The 19,108-nt window shown below is 35.0% G+C and overlaps 1 protein-coding gene across 7 annotated transcripts in view; it reads right to left on the bottom strand.

Moving 5' to 3' along the window:
* Positions 1-19,095, bottom strand: part of Adamts6 (ADAM metallopeptidase with thrombospondin type 1 motif 6) — a 235,161-nt gene extending 216,066 nt beyond the window's left edge. For 5 of the 7 annotated variants that reach the window (XR_004115934.1, XM_031360640.1, XM_031360642.1 and 2 more), the window contains exons 1-3: positions 18,857-19,073; positions 11,882-12,255; positions 9,115-9,479 (exon numbers count right to left, since the gene is read on the bottom strand). Coding sequence is in view for 5 of the 7 variants with exons in the window: in XM_031360640.1 (XP_031216500.1) it covers positions 9,115-9,479; positions 11,882-11,978 (462 nt within the window). In the remaining 2 variants the exon portion in view is untranslated. Of the gene's footprint in view, positions 1-9,114; positions 9,480-11,881; positions 12,256-18,856 lie in introns of all 7 variants that reach the window. The other 2 variants (XR_004115935.1, XM_031360639.1) reach the window with 1 other exon arrangement.
* Positions 19,096-19,108: the final 13 nt, after the last annotated feature.

Here is a 19,108-nt window from a genome sequence, read left to right as displayed (position 1 = left end):
GTAATGGTGAGAGGGGCAGAAATTGGATTCTCCAATGCCAACTCATCAGCCCTGGAATCATATACATACATGTAAGATTATATGGACTGAGAAAGTTGTATTTATGTATTTAGAAATATACATTCATATTTACACAGATAAAACAGCTATTAAAAGAAATAGAGACCAAGAATTGAAATTGATAGAGAGCAAGGGGGTACACAGGAAGCATGGAAAGAGGAAAAGGGAGGACAAAATGATATAATAATATTTTAATTTCAAAACTTACACATTTTAAATATGTGTATATACATAATATATATACACACATATGTACATATATGTATATTCATATATATATACTTTTTTTAAAGAACTAGAAAGTGGTCACATACCTGAAAGTCCTGAACCAGGAAAGATAAAGTAGAGAATATATATATATTCACTAAGATAAATTTAGCATATATTTAATTAAAAATTAAATTAAAAGTAACAAGCTTCTGTTACCCAAAATGAATCAATAAGTATTTTTAGCTTAATGATATAATACCATATGAATAAATTTGATGTTGAATCTATCACTACTTCTCACCATACAGTTTGTAGAGAACATGATTCCTAACCTAAAATTCCACTGTCAGGTAACTACTATAAAAGCAACATAAAGTCACTTTCAATTAGACAAATACTCTGAAATCATACTTTTCAAGTGCTGTTCAAGGTAGGTATTTGAAGATGTTCCCTCAACAAACCAGAATATAAAACCAGAAAAGAAGTGTGACTCTAATCTAGGAACAGGGAAACATCTTAAGATCATAGTAGTTCAAGAATTAATTAACTAGTAGTCTCCAAGTAAAATGCCTCTACTAATAATAGAATTATATACCCTAAGCAATATAAGAAAATACAGTCGGGCGGTAGTGGCGCAAGCCTTTAATCCCAGCACTTGGGAGGCAGAGGCAGGTGGATTTCTGAGTTTGAGGTCACCCTGGTCTATAGAGTGAGTTCCAGGACAGCCAGATCTACAAGGAGAAACCCTGTCTCGAAGAAAAAACAAAAAAACAAAAAAACAAAAAAACAAAAAAACAAAAAAAGGAAAATACACAATACTAGACAGATGGTAAAGAAGTTGTAGCTTTTTTTTCTAAATAACAAAATAGTCATTATAAACTGGAAAAAGTAAAGCAAACAAATGAGGAGAGGTCTATCCTCAAACAAGCCCACAACCCTAAGCCTCAAATGCAGTAATGAATTTCATTGGGTCAGAGAATCTACCAATAGACAGGTTAGTGTCAGATAGAAATATCATTTTGACAAGCAATGTGACTCCGGGGATAACAGATGAACAACATCTTCAGAATATATTGTTAAAAAGAAAGGAATCCCTGGAGCCCAAGACCAAGCAACATATACAGGCTGGTGTTGTTGGCCTAACACAGCTCTGCCCAGTAAGTCAGTTGTTAAGGAAAATGACAGCCAGACCTTATGGGCAAAAGGTACAGGTGGCAGAGGGCCGATTCAGTCTGGGAAGTATATAAGGGGAGATAGACCAATGTCTGACCAGGAACAGACAGGAACTAGAATTTCACAGCTCTGAACCTGAGGTCAGGAGGAGTATCTAATTCTTGAGCCATATAACTGTCATTCATTTCTGTTGAACCCAAGAATGAAATTTTAGGAATGTATATGATATATATGGCATCATCCCTCCACCAGCAGGCCTTGAAAGTATAAAGGCAGATCTATTTGTACTCATCTTGTTGCGTTTGGTTACTCGCATACACTCAACACACTTGGAGATATGACCCAGCTGAAATAGCCACTCAAGGGGTATAACCTAGAGAGTCTCAGGAAGATTCAAGTTTCAGCCCAGTCTACAGAGTGCAAAACTTGCTATGGCCAACAAAGGCACCTGAGAGCAAAGAAAACAGTGATTGTTGGACTGGAGAGATGGCTCAGTGGTTAAGAGTGCTGACTGCTCTTCTGAAGGTCATGAGTCCAAATCCCAGCAACCACATGATGGCTCACAACCATCCACAATGAGATCTGACCCCTGCTTCTGGGGTGTCTGAACACAGCTACAGTGTACTTACATATAAAATAAATGAATAAATCTTTAAAAAAGAAGACAGTGATTGTAAAGATGGCTCTGACAGACATCGATATATGTCCAATACAAATTGAACAAGACCATAGACCAAGATCAAATGACTTCACCATCCCTCTATGAATATAGCTCACAATCTCCATTCCATTTGTGAGTACCCGGAGAGAAGCTATACTCCTTGCTTCGTTCCTTCTTTTATGTTTAGCAGGACTTTACTTCTTTTTTTTTTTTTAATTTCCATTCACTATTCTTCTTAATATATTCCTCTAATTTTGTTGGTATATTTTTTCCACTCTGGCAACTTTGCATTTTGGCATTTTTTTTCATTTTCTTTGTTTATTTTAGTCTGTATTACCTACCCATTCTCTATATTTACTAGTATTTTGGCTTTATTTTATTGACTACTTTCCATGGTCATATAGTTATGGCTTCTAAACTCTGAGCAGAGGAAAGAGTTCTTCTTTACTTCTGTTTTCTAATGTCTTTCCCTTTTCTCAACCCCTAGATATATCCACCTCTAACACCCTTCTTTCTCTTTTCATCTTTGTAACCTTGTTTCACTTTCATTTTTCTCCCTTCCTCAGTCTCCTTCCTGTTAGGCCTATGTAATTTTAAACTTCATAACACACTGTCATTTGGTTTTTCGCATTTCCAGTGCTATCATCACATAATATGATGACATTAGTTAACTGTTACTGATTTTAAAAAATATATATCTTATGTAGTTTGATATTATTCTTATCACAGTGATTCATTTCCACCTCTCCTAGTAATACTGAAGATTGAGCCCACAGAAGTAAGTTGCTCTATAAGATATTGTTCTCTCCCTCTTCCCTCCCCCCTCACCACCCTCTCAATCTCACCTGTCTCACACACATACACAGAATAAAAAAACATGGTGACAGTTTCAAGAACTCTGGGGTGTGAAGAAAAGAGCAGAAGGTAATATAAAAAATATTGACAGAACAGTCCAAAAAAATGCAAAATGCAAAAAGCTCCTAACTCAAAACAACCAGGAAATCCAGGACACAATGAGAAGATCAAACCTAAGAATAATAGGTATAGAAGAGAGTGAAGACTTAAAGGGCCAGTAAATATCTTCAACAAAATTATAGAAGAAAACTTCCCTAATCTAACAAAAGAGATGCCCATAAACATACAAGAAGCCTACAGAATTCCAAACAGATTGGACCAGAAAAGAAATTCTTCCCATCACATAATAATCAAAACAACAAATGCACTAAACAAAGAAGAATTTTAAAAGCAGTAAGAGAAAAAGGTCAAGTAATATATAAAGGCAGACCTATCAGAAGTACACCAGACTTCTCACCAGAGACTATGAAAGCTAGAAGATCCTGGGCAGATGTCATACAGACCCTAAGAAAACACAAATGCCATATATATATATGTGTGTGTGTGTGTGTGTGTGTGTGTGTGTGTGTGTGTGTGTACGTATGTATGTATTACCCAGCAAATACTATACCCAGCAAAACTCTCAATTACCATAGATGGAGTAACCAAGATATTCCATGACAAAAATAAATGTACACAATATCTTTCCACAAATCCAGCCCTACAAAGGATAATAAGATGGAAAACGCCAACACAAGGAGGACAACTACACACTAGAAAAATGAAGAAAGTAATCTTCTTTCAACAAACCCAAAAGAAGATAGCCACACAAACATAATTCCACCTATAACAACAAAAGTAACAGGAAGCAACAATCACTAGTCCTCAATATCACTTAACATCAATGGACTCAAATCCCCAATACCGAGAAGCACCTAAAGAAATGTTCAACATCCTTAGTCATCAGGGAAATGCAAATCAAAACAACCCTGAAATTCCACCTCACACCAGTCAGAATGGCTAAGATCAAAAACTCAAGTGACAGAAGATGCTGGTGAGGATGTGGAGAAAGAGGAACATTCCTCCATTGCTGGTGGGATTGCAAGTTGGTACAACCACTCTGGAAATCCGTCAGCTATACCACTTCTGGGCGTATACTCAGAAGATGTTCTAACATGTAATTAGGACACATGCCCCACTATGTTCAAAGCAGCCATATTTATAATATCCAGAAGCTGGAAACAATCTAGATGTCCCTCAACAGAGGAATGGATACAGAAAATGTGGTACATTTATACAATGAAATACTACTCAGCTATTAAAAACAATGACTTCATGAAATTCGCAGGCAAATGGATGGATCTAGAAAGTATCATCCTGAGTGAGGTAACTCAGTCACAAAAGTACACACATGGTATGCACTCACTGATAAATGGATATGAGGCAAAGAGCATGGAATACCCATGATACAACTCATGTACCACATGAAGCTCAAGAGGAAGGAAGACCAAAGAGTGGATGCTTTAGTCCTACTTAGAATGGGGAACAATATAATCAACGGAAGTAGAGGGTGGGAGGGACTTGGGAGGAAAAGAGAAGAGGGAGAAGAAAAAGAGGGGAAGAATCAGGTATGGGAGGAGATTGAACAGAGGTGCTTAGCAATGGGGGATGGGAAACTGGGGATAGCATCCAGAAAGTCCCAGATGCCAGGAAAGCAAGGACCCCACAGGGATGACATTAGTTGAAATACCCCACGAAAGAGAGGGAGAACCTGAAGAGGCCATATCCAGAGGTTAGGCATGTCCCCCCACCTCCTAGTTGAGGGATGGGACCACCTATCCATATTCAAAATTTTAACCCATAATTGCTTCTGTCTAAAGGAAATACAGGGACAGAGACTGAAGGAAAGACCACCCAGAGACTGCCCCACCTGGGGATCCATCCCACATGCAGACACCAAACCCAGACACTATTATGGATGCCAAGAAGTGCTTGCTGTCAGGAGCCTGATACAACTGTCTCCTGAGAGGCTCTGCCAGATCCTGAACAATACAGATGTGGATGCTGGCAGCCAACCATTGCACTGAGCACAGGGACCCCCAATGGAGGAGTTAGGGGAGAGACTGAAGGAGCTGAAGGGGCCTTATCTGGCATCAGTGGGAGGAGAGGCCCTTGGTCCTGTGAAGGCTTGATGTCTCAGTGTAGAGGAATGCTAGGGTGGTGAGGTGAGAGTGGGTGGGAGGGTAGGTGGGTAGGGGAGCACCCTCATAGAAGCAAGGTAAGGAGGGATGGAATAGGTTTCCAGAGGGGAAACCGGGAAAGGGGATAACATTTGAAATGTAAACAAAATATCCAATTTTAAAAAAAGAGAGAGAAGAGGCAAATTAGATAAACAATAAAGGCATAGACACTTTATTAAAACTATAACCGAAATTTACTACATCTGGAGAAAAAAATTATACGTTCAAACATACTATTTAGACCCTCAAATACGACCAGAAAAGAATAACTTTCCACAAATTGTAAACCCTCTATAATGAAAATTTTAAAGCACTGAATAAAAATAAATACATCTGAAAATGGACTTCCCTTGTTCATGGATTGAAAAAAAAAAAAAACAATATTGTGAAAATTTCTGTGCTGTATACCACCTACTGCAATCAACTCAATGCAATCCACATCAAAATTGTAATGATACTGCTTACAGAAGGAGAAAATAATTATAAAAAATCTATAGAAGAACAAAAGGCAACAGCTAAAATCAATCTCAGTAGAAGGAGTTATATCACAACACCCAATAGCAAATATATTAAAGAGCCACAGAAAGTGACAAGAACAAAAAAATTCAGTACTCGCAAAAGGTTGCTCTTTTGATCAGTGACACTGAATAGTGGGCACAAAAATCAACTCATACAGCTATGCCCACAAGCACCCTATTTAGGTTCCTATTGGTGTGATAAAATATCATGATCAAAAACAACTTGGGGCACAAAGACTTATTTCATCTTGCAATTTGCAGATCATCCATCATCCAGGGCATGGACTCAAGGTGGGAACCTGGAGGCAGGAACTGAACCTGAATAGGAACCTAGAAGCAGGAACTGAACCTGAATAGGAACCTAGAAGCAGGAACTGAACCCGAGACCATGAAGGAATACTATTTACTGGCTTGCTCATGTTTTGTTTTTTTTTTTTAATACAGCACAGAGTTTGTTGTCAGGAGGTGAATAGTATGCACATCCATTGTGGGATGGACCCATCTACATCAATGGTCAATCCAGAAAAATGTTCCACGAGTGTGTTTATAGGCACATCTAATAAAATCATTTTCTCAATTAAGGATTTCTCTTCTGAAATGACTCTAGCTTTGTCTCAAGTTGAGAAAATATTAACATGTACTGTGCTTGGAAAATGAAATTTCCACACGAAAAATGAAACTAAAACCTTATCTCAATTTACCCTAAAACTCATCTAAAATAGATCAAATACTTTAACTGATATAAGGCTTGAAATTTTGATATTGCTATAGAAAAATAATTTAAGACATAAGTAGAGGCAAGGGTTTTCTGAATACCACCCAAATAGTACAAGAAATAATCTCAAGATGTGATAAATGAAATTAGGAATCTTCTATACAGCAAAGTAAGCAATCACCAGAATAAAGAGACAATGTATAGAATGGTAATGAATAAATATTTACTAACTATACATCAGACAGACTGTTTGTACCTGACATATAAATCATCTAATCAACAACGATATAATGAATTGAACAGATAGTTCTTAATAGAAGAAATGCAAAAGGCCAAAAAATACTGAAAAAGAGTTCAACAGCCTCAGCCATTGGGGAAATGCATATAAGGACTTCTTTAAGATTTGTCTCAGCCTAGTAGAATAGCTATCGCCCTGAAAAGTAATGCTGGCAAGGCCATGGATGACAGGAGTCTGTATACAGTATGCTGGTAGGAATGCAAACTTGTGTATGCCTACAGTGAAAATTGGAATGAAGAACCTCCAAAAATCTACCAACATGACCTAGCTATACTACTCATGGATATACTAAGTCAACATGTCACAAAGATACTTGTACATCCACATTTATAGTTGTCTGCTCACAACAGCCAGAAGACAAAATCAGCCTAGATATCCACTAAGAGAATGGCTTAAGAAAAAGAAATGATGATAAACGCACACAAATAGAATTTTCTTTAGCCATCAAGAAAGATACAATTATGGTATTTTCAAGAAAATGGATACAACTACAAATCATTGTCTTAAATGAAATAAATCACATTCAGAAATACCACATTTTTTCACACATGCAGAACCCAATTTAAAATTGCATGTATGTGTATGTGTGTTTGAGTGCTTCTGTGTGTTGATAGCTCAGAAAACTAGAAATGAGATCCTAAGAGCAGAAGGAAAGGCTATGACCAGGCAACAAAATAATAAATGTAATAGGAAATAAAAGAGACAAACTGGTTGTAGGGGGAGAACATCAGCTGGCTGGAGAAGGAGCCCTGAGGAGGGCTGTCAAGGAGAGGAGTGAATTAAAATAAACTGTATTGACACCAATGTATCCAGATTCCATTATAGCACCCACTGACTTGTATACCAATCAAAAAATTACTAAAATTAAAAAAACAAATATTTTACACATAGAGCCCTAACATTATTTATAATGAACTAGCAATAAATGTACTTAACCCATGTTTTTATGGAAATTAAAGCTGAATATTAAAGTATTAATTACAAGTATTACCTCATTTTGCTCAGCAGTTGTAAAAAAAGGAGATCTGAACAAAAATAATTACGGAGTTTTTCTCAAATTTAAAACTTATTTAAATTCTACTGTATTTACATTGCTATTTTCTACTGAAATGAAAACAAGAATGTGGGTTTGTTATAGTAAGGAAGAAAAATGGTTGCAGAAAATAGAACTAAGACATGAAAATATTTGTGTTCTTTACATAGATGAAGTTTTAATGAAATATCTATATAGCCTGAACAGGGTAAAAGCAAGAGAGGAAGTGGAAGATTTGATCTGCAATCAATATTATGTGCAACCATGAACTAGATATCATTTTACTAGATTTACTAGATGATGAATCCAATTGATTCAACTATGCAAACTTTCTAAGTACTCTGCACTCTTGAACCCATTTTCAGAGTAAAAAAGGATTATCAACAGTCTTCACTTATATTCAACCATTAGACTAAAGTTGGGGATGCCTGTGATTGAAGAGGGAAAGGGTGGAAGAAGCTGAAGAAGAGGGCAAACCCATAGGAAGACCAGCAGTCTCAACTAACCTGGACCCCCAAGATCTCTCAGAGATTGAGCCATCAACCAGGCAGCATAGACAGCTGGTCTGATGCCCCCTACACATATACAGCAGAGGACTGCATGATCTGGCCTCATTGGGAGAAGATGAGCCTAGCCCTTGAGAGAATTGAGGCTCCAGGGAGGTGGGTAGGGAGAAGGCCTCCTCTTGGAGACATGGGGGAGGAGGAATAGGATGAGGAACTGTGGGAGGGCTAAGAAAAGTTTAACAACTGGATAAAATAAAAGTAATAAATAAATAAACCCTAATTGACCGGTTAAAAAATTAAATAAATAAATAGGAAATATTACATAGACATTGGTATAAAATTTTGCACTACGAACTCATAACCATAAGTAGATCCTAACTTACTTTAAGCTGTGTTACCTACCAGTGAAAGATGTGGACAAACCTGCATTGAAACTGTTCATGGATAATGATACATATAAAAACATACTTGAGAGGTCACTCAGTCACTACTCTTTCTTTTTAAAAAGTATTTTCCAGTAAGGTTTTTCTGTGTAGCACTGGCTGTCCTGGAACTCACTCTGAAGTCCAGGCTGGCCTAGAACTCAGAAATCTAACTGCCTCTGCCTCCCAAGTGCTGGGATTAAAGGCATGCATCACCACCACCTGCACTCCTACCTCTAAATGAGTTTAAAATGCCACCCTGTGAAAATCATTATAAACATTATGAGAGCAAAGATGAAGGTAAGAGCACAGAAATGATGAACAACATTAAGTTATTATCTTTCTACTTAAGGTATATTTTACAGGTATATTTTAAGCTGAGGAAAGACATTTACATTGTGAACTTATTTTCCCCATTAGAAATTTAAAATTATATTTACTTACCAATCCAACACAGTTGCTTAAAGCCACTTTAGTTGTACTATGTTGATCTTGCAAGTATCCTGTGTAGTGACAGTTGTCTAAAAAATCATGTTTCCACTGGGGTCCATCTTTCCCCCAATACTCTACTGTAAAATGTTTGGACACAAAATTTGTATTGAGAGTCAAGTTTAGGTGAAAGTGCTTGCCATAGGCTGAAAGTTTAAAAAATAATTTAGACACTGCCTGCTGTGGATCAAGAAGGTCCATACTCCGTCTTCTCCTTGAGTGTTTATCATTTTTCACAGTAAAGCTGAGAAAAGCTCCATTTTGATCAACTCTTATTGGAATAGTTAGCTGGTAGTGTTCAAGATAAGTCAGGAATTCCTCTTTGTAATCCCAAGGCAGAGGATCCAGAAAAGCACATGGAAGAAAAGAACATTTAACAGAACAAAGAGGTAGCAACATGAGCAATGATGCAATTGAAAGTATACACCATTCTATGCAAGGTGTGAATGAAAAATGATATAGTAAACAGAACGAAAAAGTAAAATAAAAAATTACATTTCAATAGTTTCATTCCTCAAAACAGTATTATTTAAAAAAATTAATTGTGAAGGACTAGTCTTCTTTCCTAAATTTAATTTTTAATAAATGGATTTCAAAAGCTCTTCTAGGAGTATGAAAATCTTACATGAAAACTAAACAAAAAGTACATATACATTTTTAAAAAAAGTTTAGCTCAGATAAAGTAACTTTGTAAGCTACCCAAACATGTTCATGGAGAATCCCTATGTCTCTGAAGAAACTATCTTCAAAGAACAAAATCATCACTAAGAATGTGAAAGGCTATGGTCACTTTAGAAACCAATCTGACATTTCTTCAAAATATTAAACAAAATTATCAGATAAATTAGCTATAATTCTACTCCCAGGTACATACACACACACACACACACACACACACACACACACACACACACACACATCTGTGTGTGAATGCTTATACAAGGACTGGTCATCATAGCCCAAGGATGAAATAATGCAACCCTGCATCTCCTGACGATTACTAAACAGGTTGTGATAAGCTAGATAATATTATTCTCAAAAAAAAAAAAAAAAAAAAAAAAGGAAAGGAAAGCAGCACTGATATGTGTTCTTACACATGAATGAATGGCCTTTCATAAAAACTGCATTTTTTTTGTAGCCCTTATTGTCCTGGAACTCACTCTGTAGATCAGTCTGGCCTTACTAAGAGATCTGCCTGCCTCTTCCTCCCCAACGCTGGGATTAAAGGTGTGAGCCAACAAGGCAATTGACTTCTTAATCAAAGTTCATTTTCTAACATGAAAATCATTACACTTAGTAAAAGAAGCCAATCACAAAAAGACTGAATATCTCATAGTTCTACTTCGGTGAAGTAGTGGCAAATCCCTAGAGATAAAGAGTTGAAAGTGTAGAAATTGTCTAGAACTAGGGAATTTAGGAGTGACTCTCAATGGGCACAGATTTTTGTTTTTATTTCTAAGAAAATATTAAAATTCACTAAAGTTGATTATGGTAATACTGTACAGTTCTAAAACCTACTAACAACAATTGAAATGTACTCTTTAATGGATGTATTATATGTATATTATATCCCAATAAGATGTTAAAAATCAATACTATAACAAAAAAATAGAGAACAATTTTTGTTATCTTTTATTTTAGTGCTTAAGTATTTTAATCTACATATATATATATATATTTGTGTGTATGTATTCACCATGTTTGTACTCAGTTTCCATGGAGACTAGAGAGCATGGTCTGAAGTTTCAGATAGATATGAACTGTCATATGGGTGTTTGTAGCTGAGCATGGATCCTCTGTAAGTTCAGCCTGTGTTCTTAACCACTGAGCCTTCTCTCCAGCCCCACAGTTTTCTTATTTAGATTAGTGACTCATCCCTTTCTTAGCCATACCTTTATTCAGTTAGGTTTACCACTAGGAGAAACCAGTTTATCAGTATACTGCTTCAGTGACCACACATGGAATTTATTCCATAACTATAAAGTCCCATGAAACTATAACCAGTGAAAATAATTTAAAATATGGTGATTCACTTTTTATGAATAAGAGGCAACTAAATGCTATGGTTTTGTCAATCTCCTTTCAAAGGTATACTCTTTACACACATACTTCCAAATAATTTTATCAGCACAAAAAAATTATTTGTTACTGGGTGTTCATGGGAGAAAAATCCAAAAGGTGTAGCTTTCAATAATTCTATAAGAAATGAACTGGTCCAGGGAATACAATATGACATTTCCTTTTGCACTTTCTTCGCTGAGGTCATTTCTATGATATAAAGTTCAATTGTTTGAATTAAAATGATAAAGATGAAAATCCTTATGTTTGGAAAAGTATTTTATTATAACTTTGTGTTTTAAATAAAGGGTTCATATTTAAGTCTGCATTAAAATGAATCTGATTTCTTCCTCTTCTACAATACAAGTATTTGGATTCTATCTGAAAGTGATCTAGCTAAAAACCCTAGCAATGAATGAGTCTATTAAGATTTAGGACAAAGGGAAAGAACAAGCTTGAAGTGTATCATCTTCCAAGAAAGATAGTCAACTCTAAAACCCAGTCAAGCATTATCTCAGAAGGGCAAGTGGAACATCCTCTTAATAATATCCTTGCTTTTTCTCCATCTGACTAAATATTCCCAGTAAACTATTTACCAAACTAAATATTCAGAGTTTTTATTTTGTGATCATTTCTATTCAAGTTTCAAAATCAGAAATCCTACCTTGAGAACTATATGAAAGTCTGTGGTCACTATAAAATTCCGATGAAGCCATGATGAGGCTCAAAATCCAAGTCAACGTTTTCCACGAAATTTCCATAATTTGGAAAACTGAATGTTTTTTGGAGGGCTACCTATGAGAGTCAATAGCATACCAATATCGAAGCATAACAATTTTAATTCTTTAAACCTTCTTGCAAATAAGTTGTTAGATACTCCACTGTTTAACAAGTACTCTTCCCCAACATCTTGCACTTTCTTCTATGTTTGGATTCATTTTTCCAATCCAATAAATGAAGAAAATAATGAAGATGAATTTTTTTCATTAGCAAAGCTCAGAGTGATAGGTCACTTAAATATGGTGGCCACTTTTTAACCTAGAGGGAAAAAAATCTGAATTAACTGAAAAATATCATGAATAAACATATTTACTACTTAACAAATGACATAAATTCAAAATAACTTAATATAGTTTAACACATTATCAGAAACCTAAATGGCTAACAGGATAATTTCATGACAACTAAATAATCATAGAAAGAACCTTGAAGCTAGAGATTATAGAGTACTTGTTTCTTTATTAGATATTTTCTTTACATTTCAAATGATATGTCCTTTTCCGGTTTCCCCTAGGGGGGAACCTGTTCCCTCCCCTCTCCCCCTGCTCACCAACCTACCCTCTCCTGATTCCTGGCCCTGGCATTCCCCTACACTGGGGCATAGAACCTTCACAGGGCCAAGGGCCTCTCCTCCCATTGATGACCAATTTGCCATTCTCTACTATACATATGCAACTGGAGCCATGAGTCCCACCATGAGTACTCTTTGGTTGGTGGTTTAGTCCCTGGGAGCTCTGAGGATACTAAGCACAGGGTCCTCATTGAAGGTAGCTAGAGAAAGGACCCAAAGAGCTGAAGGGTTTGCAGCCCCTTAGGATGAACAACAATATAGAGTACTTTTTGATACACAATGTTTTAGAAATTAAAAAAAAAAAAAAAAGAGGAAGAAGAGATCATGGGAAGAAATCTGAAGAAGCAACTAATAATTCTTTTAAAAATAAAACTCTGAAGATAATAGTGGAAAGCTATAGTGTGCTAACCTCCTTTTCATAACATAAAAACAGACAAACTGCATAATCTAAGTCAATCATATGTACTGGACAAATAGCATGTGTTCCCATTCCTCTACTAAGTGTTTTAAGCCCATTCATATTTCGAGACTGTTGTGCTACTTTATGGGCACCAGTGTTTTGTTCTGACAACTTAGATCTGCAAATGCACACTGAGATTCATCAGCTGTCTATGAATACTTAGGTAGTATGACAACCTAAACTTCTAAAGAACTGACTCAATTTATGCCACAGCAGAATTTATCTAGAAGTCTTACATGACTTACTAAGCAACTCAAGTAAAGTAATTTCAACTCTGTATAATGTACTTGAGAAGAAAAGAACTTTCTACAACTTCATTCCAATATTACACCTTTCAAATCCTATATCATATATCTTACTTTTGGCTAATGATCTCACTTAGAATTCATGGCCTTAAAATATTTACATATGTGACCATTTGACTGACCAAAATATAGCATATCAGAAGAAAAAATAACTATAGGATTAAAAACTAGCTCACTAAGAACAAAATAGTGACTAAAAAGGACGAAAGTCCAAATATAACTTTAGAACCATGAAGTAATACAGCTTGGAATAAAAGTAAAACTATCCTTATGTACCTATTGTGTATATGCCACAGCTCAAAATCTGATTTTTATAATACTATATCTGACTTTGGAATAAAAGTTATATAACCTCTGTAAGACATAGTAATACAAATATGATATTAAAATGGTATGTAGAAGATACTAAAAATATTATCCCAAATATTTAATGTGCATAATATTCACATAATAAATATTTGCCATATTTGTTGGTTTAAAATAAATGAATAAATAAACTAATAGTGAATAAAATGCAATCAGGCATATAGAAGGATAAAAGTCTGTGTAATAGTTCATTCCCTTTAAAGCTGGAAATAGAGGTTATCATAACTACATGAAATTTACATTTATCTTACATTTATCTGTACAAGTAACCAAACTCCTGACCTTGGGAAAAGCTAGTTCATTGATCAATAATATGTTTTCACTTTGTTTAAAAATGACAATATAACAATAGCAGAATACAAAATAGATTAAAACACAATCCTTGTCCTTGATGAGGAATTTATAATATAACAGAAAAATTAAAAAGTAATAGTTAATGCCAAGTGAAGTTAAAAAACATCTTAGAGGTGATCAAATGAAGGAAATTATCTCTAAGTCAGTGAAGATGAATTAAGGAAAACTAGTGCAAAACAGCATCTGAGGTAGATCTTGGAAATGAGTGGAATCCCAGTAGTCAAACTGATGGAGATAATCATTACTGATAGAAGAAACTCATTCGAGAACGCCTAGACGGCAAGTGGGTACAGATGGAGCAAATGGGCACTAACATTAGTAATAATAGAAAGAGGCAATTTGGTTCCTGTGCAGAAGCCTAAATAGTAACATATAGAAAAGTAGTTTAAGGTCAGACCAAGAATAAAATATCGAAAATATAGTTTACTTCCTTCAGTGTTCACTTACAAAGTAATAGCACCCCTGTAGTAAGACAGATTCTGCCAAATTCAATAGGGCTGTCTCTTAATAGACACACTTTGCTGTCAGCCTCATCCCTTGAATAATTTAATTTTCATCAAGAAAATGTCTCAATACTGAAAGGATGCCACTTCCATGATTCAATTACAAAAGACTCTGGCTCAGAATCTTGGTATTAGACTTTGTTTCTTTTGCTTAGATGAAGCAACTTAATATTAATACTAAGATGTTAACAAAAAAGAAATCAGAGCAATCTCTACCTAACACTAAATAGAAACTGAACCCCACCCCATCCAATAGCATACGAGTAACTGAATCCTACCCCACAATACTTCGAAGTCCATTCTTCACCAATGAGGCTCCCTGCAAAGAACTCAGTCTTTGCCAATACATTGATGATAACCTCACCAGGACACAGTTAGTCATAGCTGCACTCATAAAAACTGGCACAGTGAATATGTGCTAAATTATTTACTCTGTATTTGTTATGCAGCAATTGATAACTAATACAGCCATGAATTAACACATGAAGAAATTACCACTCACAGAGATCAAATGGCTAGAAAACAAGTGAGTTAATATTTATATAGCATGGCTGTCTGGCTGAAAAATCTAAGTTTTGTGTATTATATTACACTTCTAGCTTAAGGAACTATTTTGAATATTCAGTAGTAGTTCTCTACAACCATGCTATATAGTATATCCACATGTGGAATTTGTTACTATGAACAGTTTTTTTAAAGCAACTTTGCATAGGGTTGTTTTATCTTAAAACTATTTCTATTTAGGCAAGACAAAAAGTATATACTCTTAAGTTTAAAATCTATAAACTAAATCCTACTATTTATTCAATTACAATAAAGAAATGAATCATTGTCTTGGTTTGCAGCCTCCTCATAGATGGTTACTCCAAACCTAACCATGAAATATTAATGTTTAATTATTGCTTCATGAATAACATTCCTCCTTAGTGTGTTAGTTTTTTCAAGTCACTAGAATGTTTTCAGTAATAACATCTGACATCAAATGGGTCCTCCATTAACTTTAAATTTTAATCTTCATTTAAAGAGGAATTTATAATTAACATGTTTGAGTTCATTTTCTAGCATTCATGATAGATTTACATTAAATCATCCACACCTTTCCTTGGACTGAAACTAATGGCAAAGTTACAAGACAGTGGGCTTGATTTAGAGAACATTTTCCTCCTTGAGAAACTTCATGTTCTTGAGAAGTTTCAGAGCTCCTACCTTTTTTAACACTATCCTATAAAAACCTAAGTTAACTAAGCTAGCAGCACTAATAGTAAAAGTGAGTAACTAAAGTAATATATCCAGTAAGAAAAGCATTGGTACATAATAGAAAGGACAGGAGTTCCTGAATTAAACAGACTGAAGTATATGGTCTTGTTCATCACTAGATACAGTATGTGGAACATGGACACTCAATAACTTAAGAATGCTTTCTCCATCCCTCCTCATTATCTTTTAAACCCTCAGTGGTCAGAGAGGAACTTAACACTATATATTAATGCTCAGTTGGCTACAGCTCAATTAAAATTACAACTAGCATATCTAATCACTCTTAGTCACCCACACAGAACAAGTGAAATGTCTTTCTGACATTTGCTTGGGAAAGCTAATCTAGACACCACAATAAAATATGTGGAGAAAAAATAGCTTTTAAAATTCACCTAACACTAAAATGCTAATAATTATCCAGAAATCACAATGCATTAAACCATTTAAGTTGTATAAGAACAGCAGTATTATTAATAATTATGTATTATTATTTTGTGGGAAACATAAAGGCTTGTTACTCCTGGTTTGACTTCAAGCTACAAAACCCCTGGATCTGTTTTCTCAACTACAAAAATTGAGACAGTAATATCTACCTTACAAAGACTTTCTGAGAGAACAAATTAGATTACACAAGAGAGCATGTCTATATTTCAATGGAGTGACTAAATAAAAGTTATCTCTCCCCTCTTACTATACAGCATGACTTTTCAAAGTTTTTCCTTCAAAACTAGGTTCATATTCCTCCTTCCCTACAAAATGTGGAATAGTAGAATATCATGGATCCAATGTGGAAACTGCCATCTCTTTTAAACTAGAGTGGAGAACCTAGGCTATGATAATTATGCAAGAAAAATGTTCAGTTCACTTTGATTTTTTGTATATGACTTTTATTAATACTATAAATAAACCAGCCAGCAGTTTAAAGGATAATTTAACTGCTTCCATATTTTTAGGCTACACTAGTTATGTAGAAGAAATAATATCAGACAACTTGTACTACAGTGATTCTCTCAGTAGTCTGCCCTACTTGAAACTTCTTACTTGATTTTTCTTTATGGCCTGCCTTTCCACTCAAGTGATGTAGCTAAAGTAATAATTTCCTCTCATTAACTGTTATGAAGCTAGAAAACATAATTAACTATTTCCCAACTTTTTCCATTCATCTTAATTCTGGTTATTTATTTTAAAGCTGATTTGGTTTCCATGGAAAAAGCAACAGTATCATGAATCTTTCAGGTTCTTTATTTTTATACATGAAAAATTTTTTATTTCATTTTCAATTTTATTCTCTCAACAAATATTTGTTAACTACTATATTCTAAAGACACAATAAGGTCCTAGTTATAAAAAGTTTTGATCATTTATAAATTTTGCAAGATTTGTCACCAAGGAAAAGTATAATTAAACACAAAATTTAACCAAAATTTATCTATTAAGAAAAGCAACAATACAAAACAAAATTTCTCAAAATAAATCTCTAAATTCCATAATTTTCTCAAAGCTAAAGGTAAAAACAAGTTACTTGTATTGAAACATTTTTTCTTTAAAAAATGATTTTTTTTCTTTCTTTGTATTAGCATAAAATACTGATAACTAGCTTTGTTTTTGGACTTGTTTTTGTAAAACTATGACAAATTATCTACATCTTTTTTCTCCCCCTTCCCACAAAATCCAAATATGCTATTAACTTTCCTTAATATGATAACTCAGTTCATCTGTTGCTAAGATCACAAACAGCAAGATTTGGCACCCAGACCCACCCTAAACCACTGGTAGCTACTTCTGGTTGCTAAGGAAATGAAGAGGAAGTAGTAAGAACAGACAAGAATAGAGATAAATTTTGCAGGTTTTTAGACTAAACATAAAAATTATTTACAATATTTCAGCCTTAATGATTGGAAGATTTCCTCTGAGGAATCACAAAAAAATAATAATAGAACTACACAGAATAATTTGTTGCCATTTGTGATAAATGAATGATTTGCTTTAATGTAGTACACTCCAAAAAAAAATATCACTAATTACTCACATTTAAGCATCAAGTTAATATAAACAAGACTGCACTACCATTTTGGTGAAAATAATTATCTTCAAAATTAATTTTGTAAGTTGCCTTCAAGTGCATCAGTTTTACATTGCCTTTCTTTCCCTGTCATGAATTTTAAAGGGCTGCAAATTCACCACTAAATATTTCAATCTAATCAATATAAGCTTAAGAAGAGAAATGAAAAAGAAAGAAAAAATAGTTCAAAAACTCTGAACATAAGGGAGTAAATTAAAAGTTATATTCAGTGTATTTTTTTTTTTAAGTTCCAAGCAACGGTTTGGTTTCCCTTTTCTCCCCCCTTCTCTGCACACCCTCACGCCACCCCCCTTCCCATTCCATCTCATCCAGACAGAGGGCAACAGTCTGAGCTGCCCTGGTTGAGTTGATCCTAAAGTTAACATTCAGCAGCCCATTTCCAGACAGCAGCGCTAAATCTATTTGGATAAAACGCGTGTGACCCAGACAGTTGGCATTTGGCCCAAACGCGTTGCACCAGCAGCTCAAATAAAAACAAGAGTAAGAAACTTACTCTCTTGTTCTCTCTCAGTGTGCTTTCTTACTGTGGTTTGCTCTCTTTGCCCCTAATACAAGTGGACAGCTTATCAAAAACAGAAATTATAGCACATATTATCAGAAAGATTTTCCAATACTTAATTCAACACTCTTGTTCTCTCTCCCCAATCACTGAACTTCAATCTTATATACCATATATACAGACATACTCTGATAAACAAGGCTCCAGAGGATTATGAGTCTAGCATGGCCCAAGTGAGCAAAAGTAAATCAAAACCACACGCTTTCATCTCTTTGATTAGCCTATTAAGAGCTTAACATATCCTATAGCATCGGTGCTACAGCCAGCACACTACTGCTACCCTGAGAGCACAGGCATGAAATATGCACTTGTCTGAATACTAAAGACACTGACATGAAACGGATTTTCAGAAGGCAATTGCATAAATCTGGAAATCGATTAAAAACACACATCATCATTACCTTCTCCACCGCTATCTGGTGATTAGTTAAAAGTCCACGATGATCATAATCAAGTCCACTTCACACAACATGTAAATTCATACAATAAGCGCGTATTTTCACATTATAAAATACCTGTAAGACCCGGAATTCTACATCCACGAGTAGTCTAGAGTTTAAAAGATTTCTATCTGTAATGTGAGTTTAGTCAAACTCACTACTTGCCATAAAGCACGCACGCGCGCGCAGACACACACACATGGGGGGGAGTTC

The sequence above is a fragment of the Mastomys coucha genome, unplaced genomic scaffold (genome assembly GCF_008632895.1).
Source record: "Mastomys coucha isolate ucsf_1 unplaced genomic scaffold, UCSF_Mcou_1 pScaffold8, whole genome shotgun sequence".
Lineage (NCBI taxonomy): Eukaryota > Metazoa > Chordata > Mammalia > Rodentia > Muridae > Mastomys > Mastomys coucha.
Note: the sequence above shows the minus strand (reverse complement) of the source record. Positions and strands in the feature narration are given on the sequence as shown.